Here is a 16,727-nt window from a genome sequence, read left to right as displayed (position 1 = left end):
ACCTGTAATCCAAGCACTTTGGGAGGTCGAGGCCAGCGGATCACTTGAGATGGGAGTTCGAGACCAGCCTAGCCAGTATGGTGAAACCCCATCTCTAATAAAATTCGTTGGGCTTGGTGGTGCACGCCTGTAATCCCAGCTACTTGGGAGGCTGAGGCAGGAGAATCGGTTGAACCCAGAAGGCAGAGGTTGCAGTGAACTGAGATTGCATCACTGCATTCCATCCTGGGTGACAGAGCGAGACTCTGTTTTTTTTTAAAAAAGGTATGTAAGTAGATTGCACACCATTTCCTTTTGCAACTGATTTTTTTCACTCAACATCACACTTCTTAGTATTATTCATATTGATCTCTGTAGCTCTAGGTCTTTGTAGTGCCATTGTGTTCCGTGTGAATAGTGCCCTCTCTCTTCCTTGCTGTGTAATATTCTATTGAATGACTGTTCCCCTATGGTGGACATTTATGTTGCTTCTAACTTTTCGCTACTACAAAGAGTGCTGTGGTCAGTATCTTTGTGCAGATCTCCACGTGTGCAGGATGAAGCAGTTTTCTGGACTGGATGTGTAGGAGGGAAGCTTCCGGCCCTAGCACATATGTGTTGTCGGTTTCTATTGGCTATTGTCTAATTGTTCTTCAAACCCTTTCACTCCACCAGCAGTGACGAAAGTGTTCTGTGCAGCTCTGCCAACATTTGGGGTCACATTTCTTTTTAATTTCTACACTGGTTTATTTTCCATTTCTTTTAATTAATTTCTTTTGAATTATGGACTGGTCTAGGACCTTTTCAAAAGGTATGAAATGGCATCTGAGAGTTTTAACTTGCATTTTCCCTATCACTGCCGAGGACACAGGGACACCACTGTCCAGCACAACCTCGTTCTACGCTCTTGCCAACTTCTTTTCTCCTGACTAGGATTAGAGGTTGCTGCCGCTACCTGCTTTTAAGCATTAAGATCTGGGCAGTGCAACCCGACAACTGAAATTTGGTGTCTTGTCTGAAATTACAGGATGTTCCTTGGGCCGCCGTGTTTCCATGGGAACAAGTAACAGTCATCCTTCATGATTAGGTGGTATCCATGGCAACCAAGCCAGCAGCATTTGAATGAAACCGATTTTATTTTATTTATTTTTTGCAAACACATGAAGGTTAAAATGTGTTTCTCCAGCTGTGGCTTCCAAGAATAGGAAGACTGCCTGGTAAAATGGAGACCCTTTCAACCTCCTAGCGGAAAGGGGATCCAGGATCAGCTGGTCCCACAGCGTAACTTTAAAGACTAGGTGACCGAGAGGTCACATAGAGGTCACACGGTGAGTCTGAGCTGAGGAGGAAAGACTCCTGGATCATACTTGGAGGTCTGGGGCGGACTCTTAAGAGATCGGCTGGGTCTCCCTTCCTGTGATCTATCCCTAGGAATCCACTTTCATACTGTGTGATCTTAGCTGATTCACTTAACCTCTCTGGGTTTCTACTGGCACCTGCTGTGGTGCTAGACCTATGGGGCCCTGAGGCCCAGGCCTCCCAGTGTCTGTCTGCCCAAATTAAAAAAGATTTGTTACAAAATCAAAGGCCAAAGGCAGCATGCTGGGGCCTAGGACCCCGAGCCTGAATCTCCAGGGTCCCAAATTAGGACTCAGAGTCAGTTCCCTGCCTTCTTTTCCTGTGTAAAATAGAGGGTGTGTGTGTGTGTGTGTGTGTGTGTGTGTGTGTGTTGACTTGGTGCTAAGGACTGCAGATGGCCACTGCTCTTCCTCCCTGACTCACTGGATTGATGAAATCAGCTCAGAGAGGGAAAGGGGCAGCCATGAGTCACACAGCAGAGTCAGGGTTGAATCCAGGCTCCTGGTGTCAACCTGGCTCCTCGTCCAACCTCATGCTCCATGTCCCCTCCGCCTTCTCTGGGGCTGGGAGTGAGAGTTTGGGGGAAGTTTAAGGGACTGTCAGCATGTACTCTTGCTTCTTCCCTGGAGGACTTTTAGAGGAAGTCACTTCTGCTTCTCGTAACTTCAGTTTCCCCATCTGGAAAATGGACCTCACTATAGTTGTCCTGTGTGTGGGATTGCATTTGAAAGGGTCCAGAATATGTCTTCTCAGCAGGGGCGAGATTGCCCCCAAGTGGGCAAATAGTTGGTTCTTGGGCTGGAAGATGAGAAGAAGCTTTCTGTACAAAGCCCAATATACACACAGTACATAAAAGATACTGTATCATATCATAGATATGCTATTAACATTTTATGGAGAGGAAACTAGGAAAAAAGTGTCTTGAGAACTTTTAAGGGAGAGTGATAATGAAAAAACACTGAGAAACATGGGTCCAGAACCCAGCCATCCGTGTGTTTACTAACTTTGTGTTTAGAGCTTACGGCAGGCGGCTGGCTCCATGGGGAAGGTGTGTGGGGTGTCAGGTCAGAAGAGAGCCTGGCTTGGCCCAGACTCTGCCCTCGATGTTCAGTGTGACGACGGGCACATCACAGCTCCTCTCAGGGCCCGGTTTCCCCATCTGTGGGTAAGAGAGGTCCGTCCGATCAGCTCTGTGGGTGACTCCCTGGCAGTTGAGCTCCTGCCTGGCAGATCAGTTTGGGGTCTGGAGAAAAGCAGGTGGCACTCAGACTATGGTGATGACAGGAGCATTTAATAGAGGGGCTGCTTACGAAGGTGTGGGCAGGCCTTGGGAACCACAGGGGCAGTGCAGGACCCCAAAGCTAGGGATAGCAGGGGCTGCTTCCCTGAGGCCCCGCGGAGGAGGGGAGAGCCTGGTTGCTGGGAGGCAAGGGTCCAGAAGACAGGGGCCTCCTGATGGTGACTGGGACCTACCGTGGAGGAGGCAGGCAGTCCTGATGCCTCTCTTCCTTCCCCTCGTCTCTTGCCAGGGTTCCTCTTTGGCCAAACCCCATGGAAGCGGAGGGCCTAGAAGCTCAGATGATAGTGTCTATACAGGCCAGTGCCGGGGCAGAAAGCAGTGTGCAGAGAGGTGGAGAATAGAACTAGGGGCCATGCAGAAGATACCTGAGAGGGTGTCCCAGCTTTCCCTCCAGCTTCGTATGGAGTGCAGGCTTGCCCTGGGCGTGGGCTGGGACACTGGGGACGTCAGGGAGGAGAGCCAACCGCCCTGTGCAGGTGGGAGAGTGGACCCCTACCCCCTGCCCCTCAGGCTCTTTGCTGGCCTTCCTACCTTCTCAGGTGGAGGGGGTGTAGCCAGGGCTTCTGAATGGAGGTTTAAGACTATTTTGGGAGCACTCTTTTCTATAGACCTGTAGAGTTGGGGGATTATGCACACATTTCTTTCCTTCTGGTCTCAGCTTCATCATCTGTCAATGGGAGGTTGGAGCAAGCAACCTCTGAGAGCTTCCTGGCTCAGACCCAGGAGGCAAGAGGCAGGATTCTGGGCATCGGTGTTGGTCTCAGTGGAAAGACATCCTCACTGGCACCTGTGTTCTATCGGGACTCCATGCGCCTCTTGCCTACAGTGGCAAGGGCCCCCCATCCAGGAACGTGTAAAACTGTGGCCAGGTATGTGTGTGTGTGTCTGTGTCTGTGTGTGTGTGTATGTGTGTAAGGAGAGAGAGGGTAGTTCCCGGAAGCTCTAGCTCCTGTTGTCCTGGTGATCCTGAGACCCCTGTGGGGCAGCCTGACTCTGCCAACCAGGTTCCATAACAGCAACGGGTACCCCATAGTTGTTGCTTTGATGGATGAACCTTGACTGAACACTGCGGGGTGCCTGGCCCTGGGTAGGCGTGGGAAACAGACAACCCATCCTCCTGCCGAGACGCCAAGTAGCAAGTCTGCAAAGCTGACTGATGTGCGGGGTTGTGAGTCATTCTGCCTAAAGCGATCTGGGCACCTCCAGCATTGCCCCAGAGCTCAGAAGATCACAGTTCCCGCAGGAGGCCATTCCAGGAAGAGAATTCTAGGGAGAGGGGAGAGCATGGGTAGAGGTGTGGAGGTGGGACATTCCCGCATCGTGGCAGGTACAGCAAAAAGGGTTAGCAAGAAAAGAAGCCAGAGAGTGTGTGGGGTAGAATGGCCTTGGATGCCAGGGTGAGGACTCCCTTATCTTCATTGAGGGCATTAGAAGCAGTCGAGCTCGGGGTTCCGACTATGCCTGGCACTGCCCATCTCCCACTTCTACCGCTTTCCCTGGAGAGGTGGCGGAACCTGGGGGTCAGCCTCTGACTAAGGTTGGCATCTCAAGACTGAGCCCTGCGTACCTCCTATGCGTTGGGCCCTTGGCTGGGTGGTAGGACCCACGGGACTCAGGACTGAAGGAGCCATGGACTTGGTTTGGACACACTGGCCCTCATTCCTGCTCTGGAGCGCAGTAGCCGTGTGCCCTTGGGCTGGTGACTGCACCCTGAGCCTCAGCTTCTGCTCTGGTCATTGCCAGCTTGGCTGAGTATAGCAGGTAGGACATAGGTTATGGGCAGACAGCCCCCAAGAGGGAAGTGGCATGTGCTGTCACAGAGCACAGGAGGGTGTCCCAGGTGGGTGGTGCGAGGGGGTGAGAGACGAAGGCAGCCGGGGAAGCATGGGAAAAATTTTCCTAGCAAAACCTCCAGAAAGAGTGGGTATCCCTTGAGTGTGACTAGCGAGATTGTGGAGGAGGAGGCTGAGGACGGCTCTAAGTAGGAAGCTCCACGCGGGAACAGCAAGGGCCTTGAGAGACGGATGGCACCCAGCTGAGGAGGAGCCACGTGGGAAGGGAGCTTTTCTTGAAGAGGCGTCTGGGGCTGGATGGTCTGGAACTGGAGGTCAGCGGGCCTGAACCAGTCTCAGGATGGCTTTGCCTGCTTGGCCATGGGCCATGGCTCAGGAGTGGAGCCTGCCCGGGGGAGGGCCTCAGCTCTGTCCTTCTGTGCTTCTGTGGACTGTTGTCCATGTGACTGTGTGGAAGAGACAGCCTGGAAAGTGCATGGTGCCCTGGCTTCCTGTTCTGCCTTCTGGAAAGCCTGCTCCTTGTTGTGAGCCCCATGTCATCTGTCCTGTGTGTGTACATGTCCCCTCCTCAGTGCGTCCCTGGGGTGAGTTTGAGAGTGTACACATTGGAGTATCTGCATGAATAGAAACATGCGCGTGTGTTTGTCCGGGCATTCCCTTCTCACTCCACACCCCTGTGTGTTCACACCTGCCAGCAGAACCTCAGCCCTGCCCTTTCTCTTCCTTGTGAGTCAACAGGTCTTTCCCAGGCACCCCCCACGCACCAGGCTCCATGCAGGGTGCTGGGGAGGTGCAGATGCAGCCAGCTTAGGCGTGGGCGTTAGGAGTTCTGCAGACAGACGCATGCGCACTCACACACACACACACACACACACACACACTTGTGCACATACACACACATACTGCAAATGAGAGCGTTGAGAGGAGACTCAGGTCTAGCTATTGCTATAGGAGCCAAAAGGGCGGCAAGAACAGGAGGTAGAGGGGGTCACCCAGGCTTTCCACCAGGGCCTGCAGGATGGACCAGGCTGGGGGAGGGGAGCAGGAAGAGAGTCCTCTGTTGGGGCCACCTCTGGAGCAATGGAAAAGAGGCAGCTGGCGCCACACTGTTGTGGGGTCATCAGTGAGGAAATTTGGCCAGGTTGGCAGGTTGGACAGATGCAGGAGGTTTTACGTAGGTGTGCTCAGGCCGTGGCTAAAGGTTTTCAATGAGCTATCATCATTTTAGAGTCAGAATACTTCGGCTGGGCACTGTGGCTCACACCTGTAGTCCCAGCACTTTGGGAGGCCGAGGTGGGCAGATCACGAGGTCAGGAGTTCTAGACCAGCCTGGCCAACAGGGTGAAACCCCATCTCTACTAAAAATACAAAAATTAGCCAGGTGTGGTGGCAGGCGCCTGTAAGCCCAGCTGCTCGGAGGCTGAGGCAGGAGAATCGCTTGAGCCCGGGAGGCCGAGGTTGCAATGAGCCGAGATTGCGCCACTGCACTTCAGCCTGGGTGACAGAGCAAGACTCTGTCTCAAAAAGAAAAAAAAAAGAGTCAGAATACTTCATATTTTGAACAATCCAGATTCTCAGCTTCTCTTGAACCGTGGACGCTATAGCTGCCCTGAGCCCCTCCTTGCGATGTATAGCAGTAACCAGTTAGTGCTGAGTGGCTGGCTGCTTTCCTGGGTTCTGGATTTCCTGCTGGCCTCTGTAGGCCTTCCAAGTTTGTAGGCCTTCCAAGTTTAAAGCCTCTGGAAAAGAAGGTCTGAACTGGAAGCCAGAAGTCACAGATTCTCATGTTTGAAAAAACTTGGGGGCTGACACAGTGGCTTAGCCTTGTCATCCCAGTACTTTGGGAGGCCAAGGTGGGTGGATTGCTTGAGGCCAGGAGTTTGAGACCAGCTTAGGCAACAAAGGAAGACCCCATCTCTACAAAAAAGTTTTTAAAATTAAGTAGGTGTGACGAGGTGTGCCTGTGGCGAGGTGTGCCTCCCAACTACTTGGGAGGCTGAGGCAGGAGGATCGCTTGAGCCTAGGAGTTCTAGGCTGTGGTGAGCTATGATCACATCACTGCACTCCAGCCTGGGTGGGAGAGTGGGACTCTGTCTCTAAAACAAACAGAACACTTGAGAGGTCATACACACTCCCCCAGTGTGGCATCCCAGGAGATGGCTCAGTTATCTGTCTGCTTATATGCCTTCAGTGACAGGGAGCTCACTACATTACAAGGAGTGGGGGTTTTGGGGAATCTTTTCCCCCCTTTTCTTTTTGAGACAGAGTCTCACTCTGTTGCCCAGGCTGGAGTGCAGTGGCACAATCTTGGGTTCTGGCAACCTCTGCCTCCCAGTTCAAGCAATTCTCCCACCTCAGCCTCCCGAGTAGCTGGGACTCCAGGCACATGCCACCATGCCTGGCTAGTTTTTGTATTTTTAGTAGAGAGGACGTTTCATCATGTTGGCCAGGCTGGTCTAAAACTACCAGCCAGGGAAACAGACAGACCTCAGGTGATCGTCCCGCCTTGGCCTCCCAAAGTGCTGGGATTACAGGCATGAGCCACTGCACCAGGACCTTTTTTCCCCTTTTCGAAAAATTGTGGTAAAAGATGTACAACATACAAGTTATCATTTTAACTATAGTTTTAAGTGTACAATTCAGTGGCATGAAGTCCATTTGTAATGTTGTGCAACCATCACCACTATCCGTTTCGAAAACTCATCGCTCTTTGCAGAAACTGTGAGCCATTAGCAATAACTCCTTATTCCCCTCTCTCACCAGCCTCTGCTAACTTCAAATCTACTTTCTGTCTCTATGAATTGGCGTCTTCTAGATATTTCACATAAATGGGATCATATACAATATGCCCTTTTGGGTTACTCAGCGTCGTGTTTACCAGGTCCATCCACGTTGCAGCTTGTATCAGAACTTCTTCCTTTTTAGAGCAGAATGCTATTCCCTCACGTGTCAATACCATGTGTGTGTCTATTCTGTTGATGGACACTTGGGGTTCCACCATTTGGCTTTTGTGAACATTTGCAAACAGGTATTTGTCTGAGGACTTGTTTTCAATTATTGTGGGTCTATACCCAGGAGTGGAATTGCTGGGTAGTGTGGCACTTGTATTTTTAATTTTTGGAGGAACCACCAGACTTTTCCACAGCGCCTGCACCATTTTCTAGGGACCGGTCTGTCTGTTTTCCTGGCTGGGATGGGCGTGGCAGGAGCCTCTAGCTCTGCGGCCTTGGCTGTTCTGGTTCAACCTCTCTCTTCCCTTCTGTTGGCAGAGTCGCCTCAAGAAAGGCCGGGCTCTCGGCGCAGCCTGCCCGGCAGCCTCTCCGAGAAGAGCCCCAGCATGGAGCCCTCGGCTGCTACGCCGTTCCGGGTCACGGTAACTATCTCTGCGTCACCACCACCGCCACTGCCACCACCATCACCACCTGGCCCGGGGTGCTGCTCTGTGACCCCGCGGCCCCCCTTCCTGGAGCCTCACGGACCCGGAGAGCATCCGGCCTCCCTTGCTCTAGGTATCCGATCTCTCGGCTGCTCCTCTCTCCGTGGCTCAGCCCTGGTCCCCGGGGGCCACGTGGGGGGTCCTATCCTGAGAGGGAGGGGGCAGGTGGAGGACAGATAGCACTGAAGGCTATGGGCCCAGCGCTGAGCTGGCCCGGGAAGAGAAGAGGCTCAGGTCAGTTTAGATAAATATACCCTTAGTGGGGGCACACACACTGTGCTTTGGAAACCCTGAAAACATGCACAATTTTTGTTTCTATATATTTTAACACCTCTCGTGGCATACCATAATTTAAATCTTTCTTGGTGGTACATAAAATAATGCTGTATCTTACAACTGATGATGGCTTAGAACCGACAAAACACGGTATATATATCGTAGCTATTGAATTGAGTGGTCCCCACCAACACGCAGACTTTTTTGTTTTTCTTGAGATGGAGTTTTGCTCTTGTTGCCCAGGCTGGAGTACAATGGCGGGATCTCAGCTCACTGCAACTTCCGCCTCCCGGGTTCAAGCGATTCTCCTGCCTCAGACTCCTGAGTAGTTGATATTACAGGCATGCGCCACCACACCCAGCTAATTTTTGTATTTTTAGTAGAGACGGGGTTTCACCACGTTGCCAGGCTGGTCTCGAACTCCTGACCTCGTGATCCGCTTGCGTCAGCCTCCCAAAGTGCTGGGATTCCAGGTGTGAGCCACCGCGCCCTGCCACACAGAGACTTTTTGAAAATTACAAACCTAAACAACTTTATGGAAACAGAGCCCAGTGACCCTTAACGTTTGACTGTTTATGCCCTTATGCATTGCTGTGTGAACATGTGCACACGCATGCACACACACACAACAGAGTTTTGGGTTCCTTCACTCCCTCATTCAGCAAGCATTACTCTGTATTCCTCTCTCTAGCACTGTTTCAGGCACCAAAACCCAGAGATGACATAGACACATTCCGTTCCCCCAGGGAGCTCAGGTCTGTAGGGCAGGTAGATGTCAGAAGGTTTGTTTGTTCATTCATTCACTCACCAGTTTTTTTTCTGTCATGCCTGCTATGTGCGAGCAGAGGAAAGAGGGTTCTGGGTGGAGGGAACAGGGAGTGTGAAGGCCTGGCTGTCACTGGATAGCATCATATAGGGGATCTAGGGGAGCTGGAAGTGACTGGCTGTTCCCAGTGGGTTGGGAGGGGGTCCCTTGGGAGCTGACTTTTGAGCTGCAACTTGAAGGGTCTGTAGAAAATGGCTAAGCAAGGACAGAGAGAGGGGGACTGCCAGGGAGGGAGAAAAGCAGTTGCAGAGGTATGCTTTGCTTGACATAGGGCTGGCTCCTCATCATCTCAGGAAGCTGAGGTTCAGAGAGGTGAGATTCTTTAGCTGGTGTCACTCAGCTCCTGAGTGACAGAGCCAGGCATGGGAGCCAGGACTCCAGGACCTTTACATTTTGTGTCCTTTTCTGGGGACCTTCGTCCTTAAGGGATGTGAGTTGAGATTCTCTTCTGGGCTGGGTGCTGGGACCTGGGGGGGGACTGGAGAACTCAGAGGTGGGGATCTGGGTTCAAATCCCAGCTCTTCCGTGACCCGTGTGATCTCAGTAGTCACTCAGCCTCTCTGAGCCTCGTGTCCCTGACAGTAAGATGTGGAATGACAGCCCTTGCTTGGCTGTAGATTTGGTGAACGTGGTTGCCCAGGTCTGACCCATGGTAGGTGCTTCACGGATGAAATTTATCATTACCATCCAAATTGGGTTTCCATTTTTGGCTGTAAAACATCGGTAAAGATCTAAAGGGTTGGGGGACAGGCAGAGGACAAGGTGTTTGTGGGAAGGTCAGAGATGAGCCTGACCTGGGCCTTGGGGACAGACCCGCACACAGACCCTGTGCAGGGCCAGAAGCACCCCCTCCCTCCCTTAGCCCGTAGCACACGCTTGCTCACTCACAGGCTCCCAAAAGCTACGTCCTCACGTGCTCAGCTGACTTCTGCTCTGTGTAGACCCCTGAGGGAACCTGGGAAACATGGTTTTGCCTCGGGGAGGCAGGGGAGACGCCACAGGATGTACTGGGATAACTGTCACCTTCACTGCCATTTCAAACCCAGATGGCTGGATGTCAGCATCTCTTACAGGGGTGCGCCTTTGGGAGAATCAGTGAGTCAGGGTAAAAGGTCTACAAGGCTCATCCTGTCCAACTTCTCCATGGAAGCCGAGGCCTGGGAAGGGCTGGACTTGTCAGAGGTCACCACCCAGCTGACAGCGGTTCAGGAGCCTGGGTTGTTTACACCCTCACAGCCACCCCTCCTCATTTGTGAGTCAGCCAAGGACCTGCAGCCACTCTGCAAGGTGTTGAAGGTTCAGTGTGAGTCCCGCCCCCACCTCTTGGAGACCATGTGACCCTGGGAGAGCCTCAGTTTCCCCTTTTGTGAAATGTGGGGGATGGACTTTGTAAGGCAGTGTACAGTTCGGGCATACAGTAGGTGCTTAAATGTTCTGGTGTGGTGGCTGAGAGAATGGGCTCTAGAGTCTGCCGACCTGGGATTCAGGTCCTCTGCAGCCTCATACCAGCTTTGTGGCTTGGCCAGGAATGGAACTTTGCTGCCCATCTGGGACCACTCTCTCCCTCCTATAGGGAGAGTGGAGGGTGGGGGAGTGGCTCTCCAGGACCACACAGTGCTACGAGGCTGGCATGTGCCCCGCAAGTGATAGGGGCTCTGAATGAGGATGGGGGAAGGGGCCTGGTGTAGATGACCAGAGAGGCTTCCTGCGCAGCTGTGGCTGTCAGCTCTCAGGCTCCTGAGATTCAAATCCAGGTCTGTCTACTCTGTGCCAGCAGCGTCTCCCAGAAGGGAGGGAGGAGAAGGTGGCAGGCAGCAAGCTGGGGCCCTGGATCCGCATAGACCAACAGTCAGGCTGGGCTTGGGAGCTTTACATGTGCCCACCCAGCTTCCCCAGGCCCTGGGCCCCCCAGCAGTGACAGCGTGCTATTTTCTCTCTCTCTGCTGCCTCCACGGCAGAGGAGCCAAGGTTTGATTTGGGAGGCAAAGAGCTGATGACTTTTCCTGGTCTCCCCACCAGCTCCTCGGCCTGCCCCCTTCCCCAGCCCCAGTCTTCTCTGTTGCAGGCTGGGTCCTCCCTCCATCCCTCCTCTGCGCTCCCCCCTCTCCATCAACCTTGAGGAGCGCTGGCAGGCCCAGGGTGTGGGAGGTGGCAGAGACTCTGGGAAACTTGACAGCCAATTGATTCCTCCTCGGGAAGTTGAAAGTGGAGAGTCGTGTTTGAAGGTTTAGCTGAAATTAGGTCTCAGGGCTGTTTTTTGCAAGATGGAGAAGGAGAAGTGTCAGGGAGGGGAAGGCCCAGGGGGCTGGCAGAAACTGCAGATAAACTCAATCCTGGATTGATTTCAGATGCTTCTAGGAGCAGGTCTTTGGTTTCTTTCAACAACTCACTTTCATTGGGTGCCTGGCTGTGCACATCCTGCGTAGTCCTGATGCTGTGACAGAACAAGGCACAGTTATCTCTGGCCAAGAAGGACAGAGAAGAATTCTTAGAGGAGGGACTTTTGGGGCTTGGCTTTGAGGGTTATACAGGAGTTCGTCAGGAACCAAGGGAGAAGAGTATTTCAGTTAGTGAAGTGAATAGAAGCGAGCTAACGGCCTTGTGTGATTGGAGTGCTGGATGGGTTGAGGGCCTGGCGAGAAGGGTGGGAGATCTCGGTGGGCGAGCTGAAGCCTTGGGACTTTCTCCTGCAGGACACAAGAGCCACAGTGGATCGTGGCTGCGAGTGGAGATAGCAGGAGACCTCTGGGGTGTGGACCTCAGGTTTCCCAGCTTCTCACGCCTCCTGTCACTCCTGTAGCCTCCCCGCACCCTCCCCATGCTTCAGCTGTCTTTCTGTCACACAAACACCAGAAACGGGCGTGCGAACGCAAACATGCAAGCTAGTGGGTGACCCTCCCGCCTCTGTCACCGTGGAAAGGATGTTGGAAATGATCTGGTTCAACCCTTCCCTATACAGAGGAGGGACTGAGAATCAGACAGGGGAGGGTCCTTTCCTGAGGTCACACAGCGTGTCTGGGGTAGGGCCTGGAGTTGAGCCCAGGTCTCTGTCCCTCTCCCCCTCATCCAGTATTCCTCACCCCTTACTCCTTCCTGCCCTCTCCTCCCAGCTCCAGGAGGTCAGCCACCCCGTCTGAGCTGAGCCCCTCTCCCAGCCCCCATCACATTTCCTGGGAGGAATGCATGTTCTTTGGCCCAGCTGCCGTTGAAGACCCCAACAGCTCCCTCCTGCTCATCTGCACACTGCCCCCTCCTGGCCACCAGGCCCCAGCTGCAAAGGGACCCGCAGTTTGGACTGGAGGCTGCCTAAAGGAGGGACACAAGACTTGAGGTCCAGGAGGGGCATTCTCTGCTCCCTACAGAGTTGGCCTCACTGCCCCCATCTGTGCCCTTTTGAAGCTACACAGGCTCTGGGTGGCTGTTGGGGTGGAGAACAGAAAAGCCAGCTAGACTCACAGATCAGAAGAGCCAGGTCTGTCCCAGGGTATATGGGGAAACTGAGGCCCAGAGAGAAGCGGCTTGCCCAGGATACTTGCTGGAGCTCCCTCCACTGGCCCAGGCTGCTGTGGGCCCATCTCAGATGGACGTTCACTTGGGACAAATCTATGTTTGTGGCCCATCAACCAGCGGAGGGATGTCAGCCATGCAGCCCTGGCTTTAACAGGGTGGCAGTGCTGGACCCCTGGGTGGGGTCCCACCATGGGGCGCTCCAGTTTTCTCCTTGAAGTATGAGGAGTTTGCTCAGTTCTGCTCTGTGAGCCAGAGTCTCCTGACCCAGCATCTGGCATGTATTCAGCAGATGGGCGGGGTGGTGAGAGAGCAAGCCCCATCCCCTCCACCCTCACCCCCTCCATCCCTGCCCTTCGCGGAGCCTGATTGGTATTAAATTATTCAAACCCAAAAGGGACATCACTGTCATTTTGGTCTGTGTCTGCCTTCTGCAGGGAGTGTCCCCCTTTTCTGCAGAGGGAGTGTTGGAAGGTGGGACTCACGAGTTGTCCAGGGTGGCCAGGGTGGGGCAAGGATGGTCCTTGGGGCAGGAGTGTGGGGACAGGGAGTCTTGGAGCCTCTTGAATCTAAGAGCAGGCCAGTCTGAGGCCTGGGACAGAGGTGGGACTGCTGCAGTATTGGTAGGGTGGAGAGCTGTCCCCCTACCCCATTAATAAACAGGAAGGCAGTTTCGTGAGGTCCATTTTACAGCTGAGGAACCCAGGCTCGGGGAGGGGAAGGGCCTGCCCTCCTCAGGTCTGCAGCGGGTGGGAGGCAGGGGCGGGAGCCCAGCTCTCGTCCGTGAGTCTCGCCGGGTGTGAACAACTTACCTTCCTCTCGCCCTTTGTCTTTCTTTATTCTTTCTTTCGATAAATTTTTCATCAGCACTAACTGTGTGTCAGGGCCTATGCTGGTCATTGAGGATAAAATAGGATGAAAACATAGTTGCTACCTGCAGAAATACAGAGGGGTCAGCTGGGGCTTGGTGAAGTCATTACTGGGCAGGTGAAGGGGAAAGGACGTTCCAGGCAGCTGGGACAGCCCCTGCACAGGCCAGGACGTGGGAAACAGCTAGGAGCAAATGGCAGCAGGAACGGAAAGCAGTTTGGGCTGAAATGTGAGGAAGTGGCTAGAATGGAAGCAACAAGAGATCCATGGCAGTGAACAGAGCAGACGGGATCTGAGGCCGTATTAACAGGAGTATAAGGTCCTCAGCAAGGGAGGTGAGGTGGGCCAGAGTAGGCCAGAGCAGACATGGAGTGCAGCATACTTGACCAGCCTGGAAGAGATTGGACCTCCTTCAGTGGTCAGAGACCAAGACTGGGTGGGGATCCATCATGGGGTTCGGGGGACAAGCAAATCGCTTTTCTCAAGCACATTCTCAGGAGCCTGTTCCACCCCCTCAACATCTGTGCTCAGAATGCCCTTGCGCAGGGGTAGGGGTAGGAGCCCACTTCAAGGAGCCCTGGAATCTCCTGCCTCCTCCTGGCAAGGGGCAGCTTGGCTTGGGCAGCGTGAGTGGGGGATAGAAGTGAAGGTTACAACACAGCCTCAGTACCCCCTCCTCTTCCTGCCCTGGGGTCTTCCAAACGCATGCGTTGGCCATCCCTGCAAACTCCGTTTCCCCAGCCCTGCACTTAAGCCAGTTGGGCAGCACAGAATCAGATGAACTGGTTGGTTCCCATTGAGGTGTAAAGGCTGCCTCCGCAATCCCTGCGTATGTCAAGTTCAGTGACGGGCAGGTGGAATGCTCTGTGAGGGCCTTTCTGCCTCTCTTCAAACCTACTCGGGGTCCTGGGGCTACAGTGCTGGTTCCTCCCAGGGGTAGTCCCCCCGACCCAGGGATGGAGCAGGATTAGAATCTTGGCTCCATTCTGTGGGATGGCTCAGGCAAGTTGCCTCACTCTCTTTCCCTGTCTGTAAATGGGCAGGAACCTCTCCCCACCGGGTGGCTGTGGGGGCTCAGTGCCTGGCACAAGGCAGCATTCCCCAATGTTCACACCTGCTCACCTCGCTTGTGTAAGGGGTACACCTCCCCCCCACATTTCCCCCAGAACCCCAGGTAACTGGACAGATCCCTCCCCCTTCCACACCCATCTGTCACGGCCCCAAAGCAACATCACCTCTGGCTGAACTTCTCAGGCTCAGCCCTGGCGCTAGAAGGTGGAGAGGGGTGGAGGGGTTCCTAGGGGACCAGAGACCAAGTTCTCAGGTGGCAAGTTCAGACGGAGGTGGAGGTGTCTGCGCAGGGCGGTTTCCCGCCAGTTGGGGGCAGCAAAGGGCAGCGAGTGGACTCGAGTGGCTCCTCCCAGTGAGTGTTGAAGTCCCACGGGTTTGTGTGTCTGGGGCCACAGGGAGTAGCCCACTGTGCTAAACAAGTGCAGAGTCCACTGCTGGGGGCTGGGGGCAGCTCAGGTCTGGGACCATCTGTCATGGCTGGCCCTGGCATGACTGACTGTGCCATCTGGGCTTGGGTGGACCAGAAAGCCAGGGCTTCTGAAAGGGGACTCTGGTCAGGGACACTGGATGGAACAAGGTCTGGGGTGGAGACAGCTGTCTACGAAGAGGAAGGGCACAGGGTGAGGTGGACCAGCAGGTGATCTGTCAGGCAGGGCCGCCACACTGTGGTCATCGGGCTGGGACCAACAGACAGCCGGTCACTGCCACCCTTGGGTGGGTTGCAGGCACCTGTTCATCTACCACTGCTTTGAGAGGGGCAAGGCGGGCATTGTGGGAGAGGCAGGGTGGTGGTCAGAGCTTGCACCCCAAGTCCCACTGGCCCGGGTTCGAATCACAGCTCTACCACCTCTGCTGTCTGTACGAGGGGGGTTTGAATCCTGTCCTGCACAGTACTCTGGGTCAGGCCCTGTGCCGAGCACTTTCTGTGTATCATCTCATTTAATCCGTACAACCTGAGACTCAGGTAACACAAATCTCCCTCTTTGAAAGTGACAAAATCAAGGCAGATGGGGAGTGAAGAGTCAGCTGAGGACGGCTCCACTCAGGGGCCTGGGTGTTGAAGTTCTCACAGCGCCTGGCCCACAGCACGCAGCCCAGTCTTTGCTAGACAGTGTTTTCCTCCCCATCTTACGGATGATGATGTTGAGGCCCAGAGAGGGGAGGTGCATGGTCCTGGGCCACACAGCTGGCAGGGACAGAACTGGCATTTGGACCCAGGCCTCCCCATCTCCCTGCCTTCTCTCGTCCTGCCCCTGCTTTGAGCAGGGGTCAGACACCCAGGATAGGAGCGAACTGCTCTCCTCTTGCCGTCCTGCCCTGTGGCCCTACAGGTCCTCCCCTTTCCTGGGAGGTGGGGGGACCTGCATGTCAGGGGCAAGGCTCAGACGCCTTCCTTTCCCCACCTCCTCATGCTATGAAAGTGAAACGGTCAGGTGGCATTTTGGTGGGATTGCAGACATAATTATATCTGAGTTGCTGGGTAGGATTTTTTTCCAAAGCCAGGAGGCCCTCTGTGGAGGAGGCAGCAGTGGCATCTGTTTCCAACACAAGGCTCTGCATCGGGATGAGTAACTTCTCCTGTGGAATTGCTTAGAGAACGTCTAAAACGAGCTGAGCTTGTTACTCCCCTGCTCTAGCACCTTAGATGGCTCCCAGCAGCGTGGGGGATCCAGTTCCCAGCCTGGCATTCAAGCCCCCCGGGCTGTCCCAGCTTTCATATCTTTATATGGACAGGTCCTTCTTCTTCTTTTTTTTTTTTTGAGACAGAGTTTTTTTGCTCTTGTTGTCCAGGCTGGAGTGCAATGGCACAATCTTAGCTCACCACAACCTCTGCCTCCCGGGTTCAAGCAACTCTCCTGCCTCAGTCTCCCGAGTAGCTGGGATTATAGGCATGCACCACCATGCCCTGCTAATTTTTGTATTTTTTTAGTAGAGACAGGGTTTCTCCATGTTGGTCAGGCTGGTCTCAAACTCCCGACCTCAGGTGATCCACCCTCCTTGGCCTCCCAAAGTGCTGGGATTATAGGCGTGAGCCATCGCGCCCGGCCTGTGGACAGGTTTCTTCTACCCACAATTCCTCCCCATTTCTCTGTCTCCAGAGCTCATTAGTGCCATCCAGGGCTCTGTCCGGGCTGTGGAACACCCCACCTGTACACACTCTGTGACGGACACTGTGACTTCATTATCCATCACATCTGTCTCTCCTACCAGGCAGTGGTCACCTTCTCAAGGACAGGGACTGTTTCTGATTTGTCTGAACTCCTGGCACTGGGGCAAGGCCTCACCTGTGACAGGCTTGTGAGGGGCCTG

At 54.0% G+C, this 16,727-nt stretch overlaps 1 protein-coding gene across 1 annotated transcript in view; it reads left to right on the top strand.

Moving 5' to 3' along the window:
* The window catches only part of DAB2IP (DAB2 interacting protein), a 214,115-nt gene that overhangs the window by 100,397 nt on the left and 96,991 nt on the right, over nt 1-16,727 (top strand). Inside the window, exon 2 of the mRNA XM_064378350.1 lies at nt 7,701-7,804. Coding sequence (XP_064234420.1) covers nt 7,701-7,804 — 104 coding nt within the window. The remainder of the gene's footprint in view (nt 1-7,700; nt 7,805-16,727) is intronic.

This window comes from Aotus nancymaae, unplaced genomic scaffold (assembly GCF_030222135.1).
Source record: "Aotus nancymaae isolate 86718 unplaced genomic scaffold, 86718_ANA_hifiasm-v0.15.2.pri h1tg000003l, whole genome shotgun sequence".
NCBI lineage: Eukaryota > Metazoa > Chordata > Mammalia > Primates > Aotidae > Aotus > Aotus nancymaae.
This window is presented reverse-complemented; position numbering and strand designations above follow the sequence as displayed.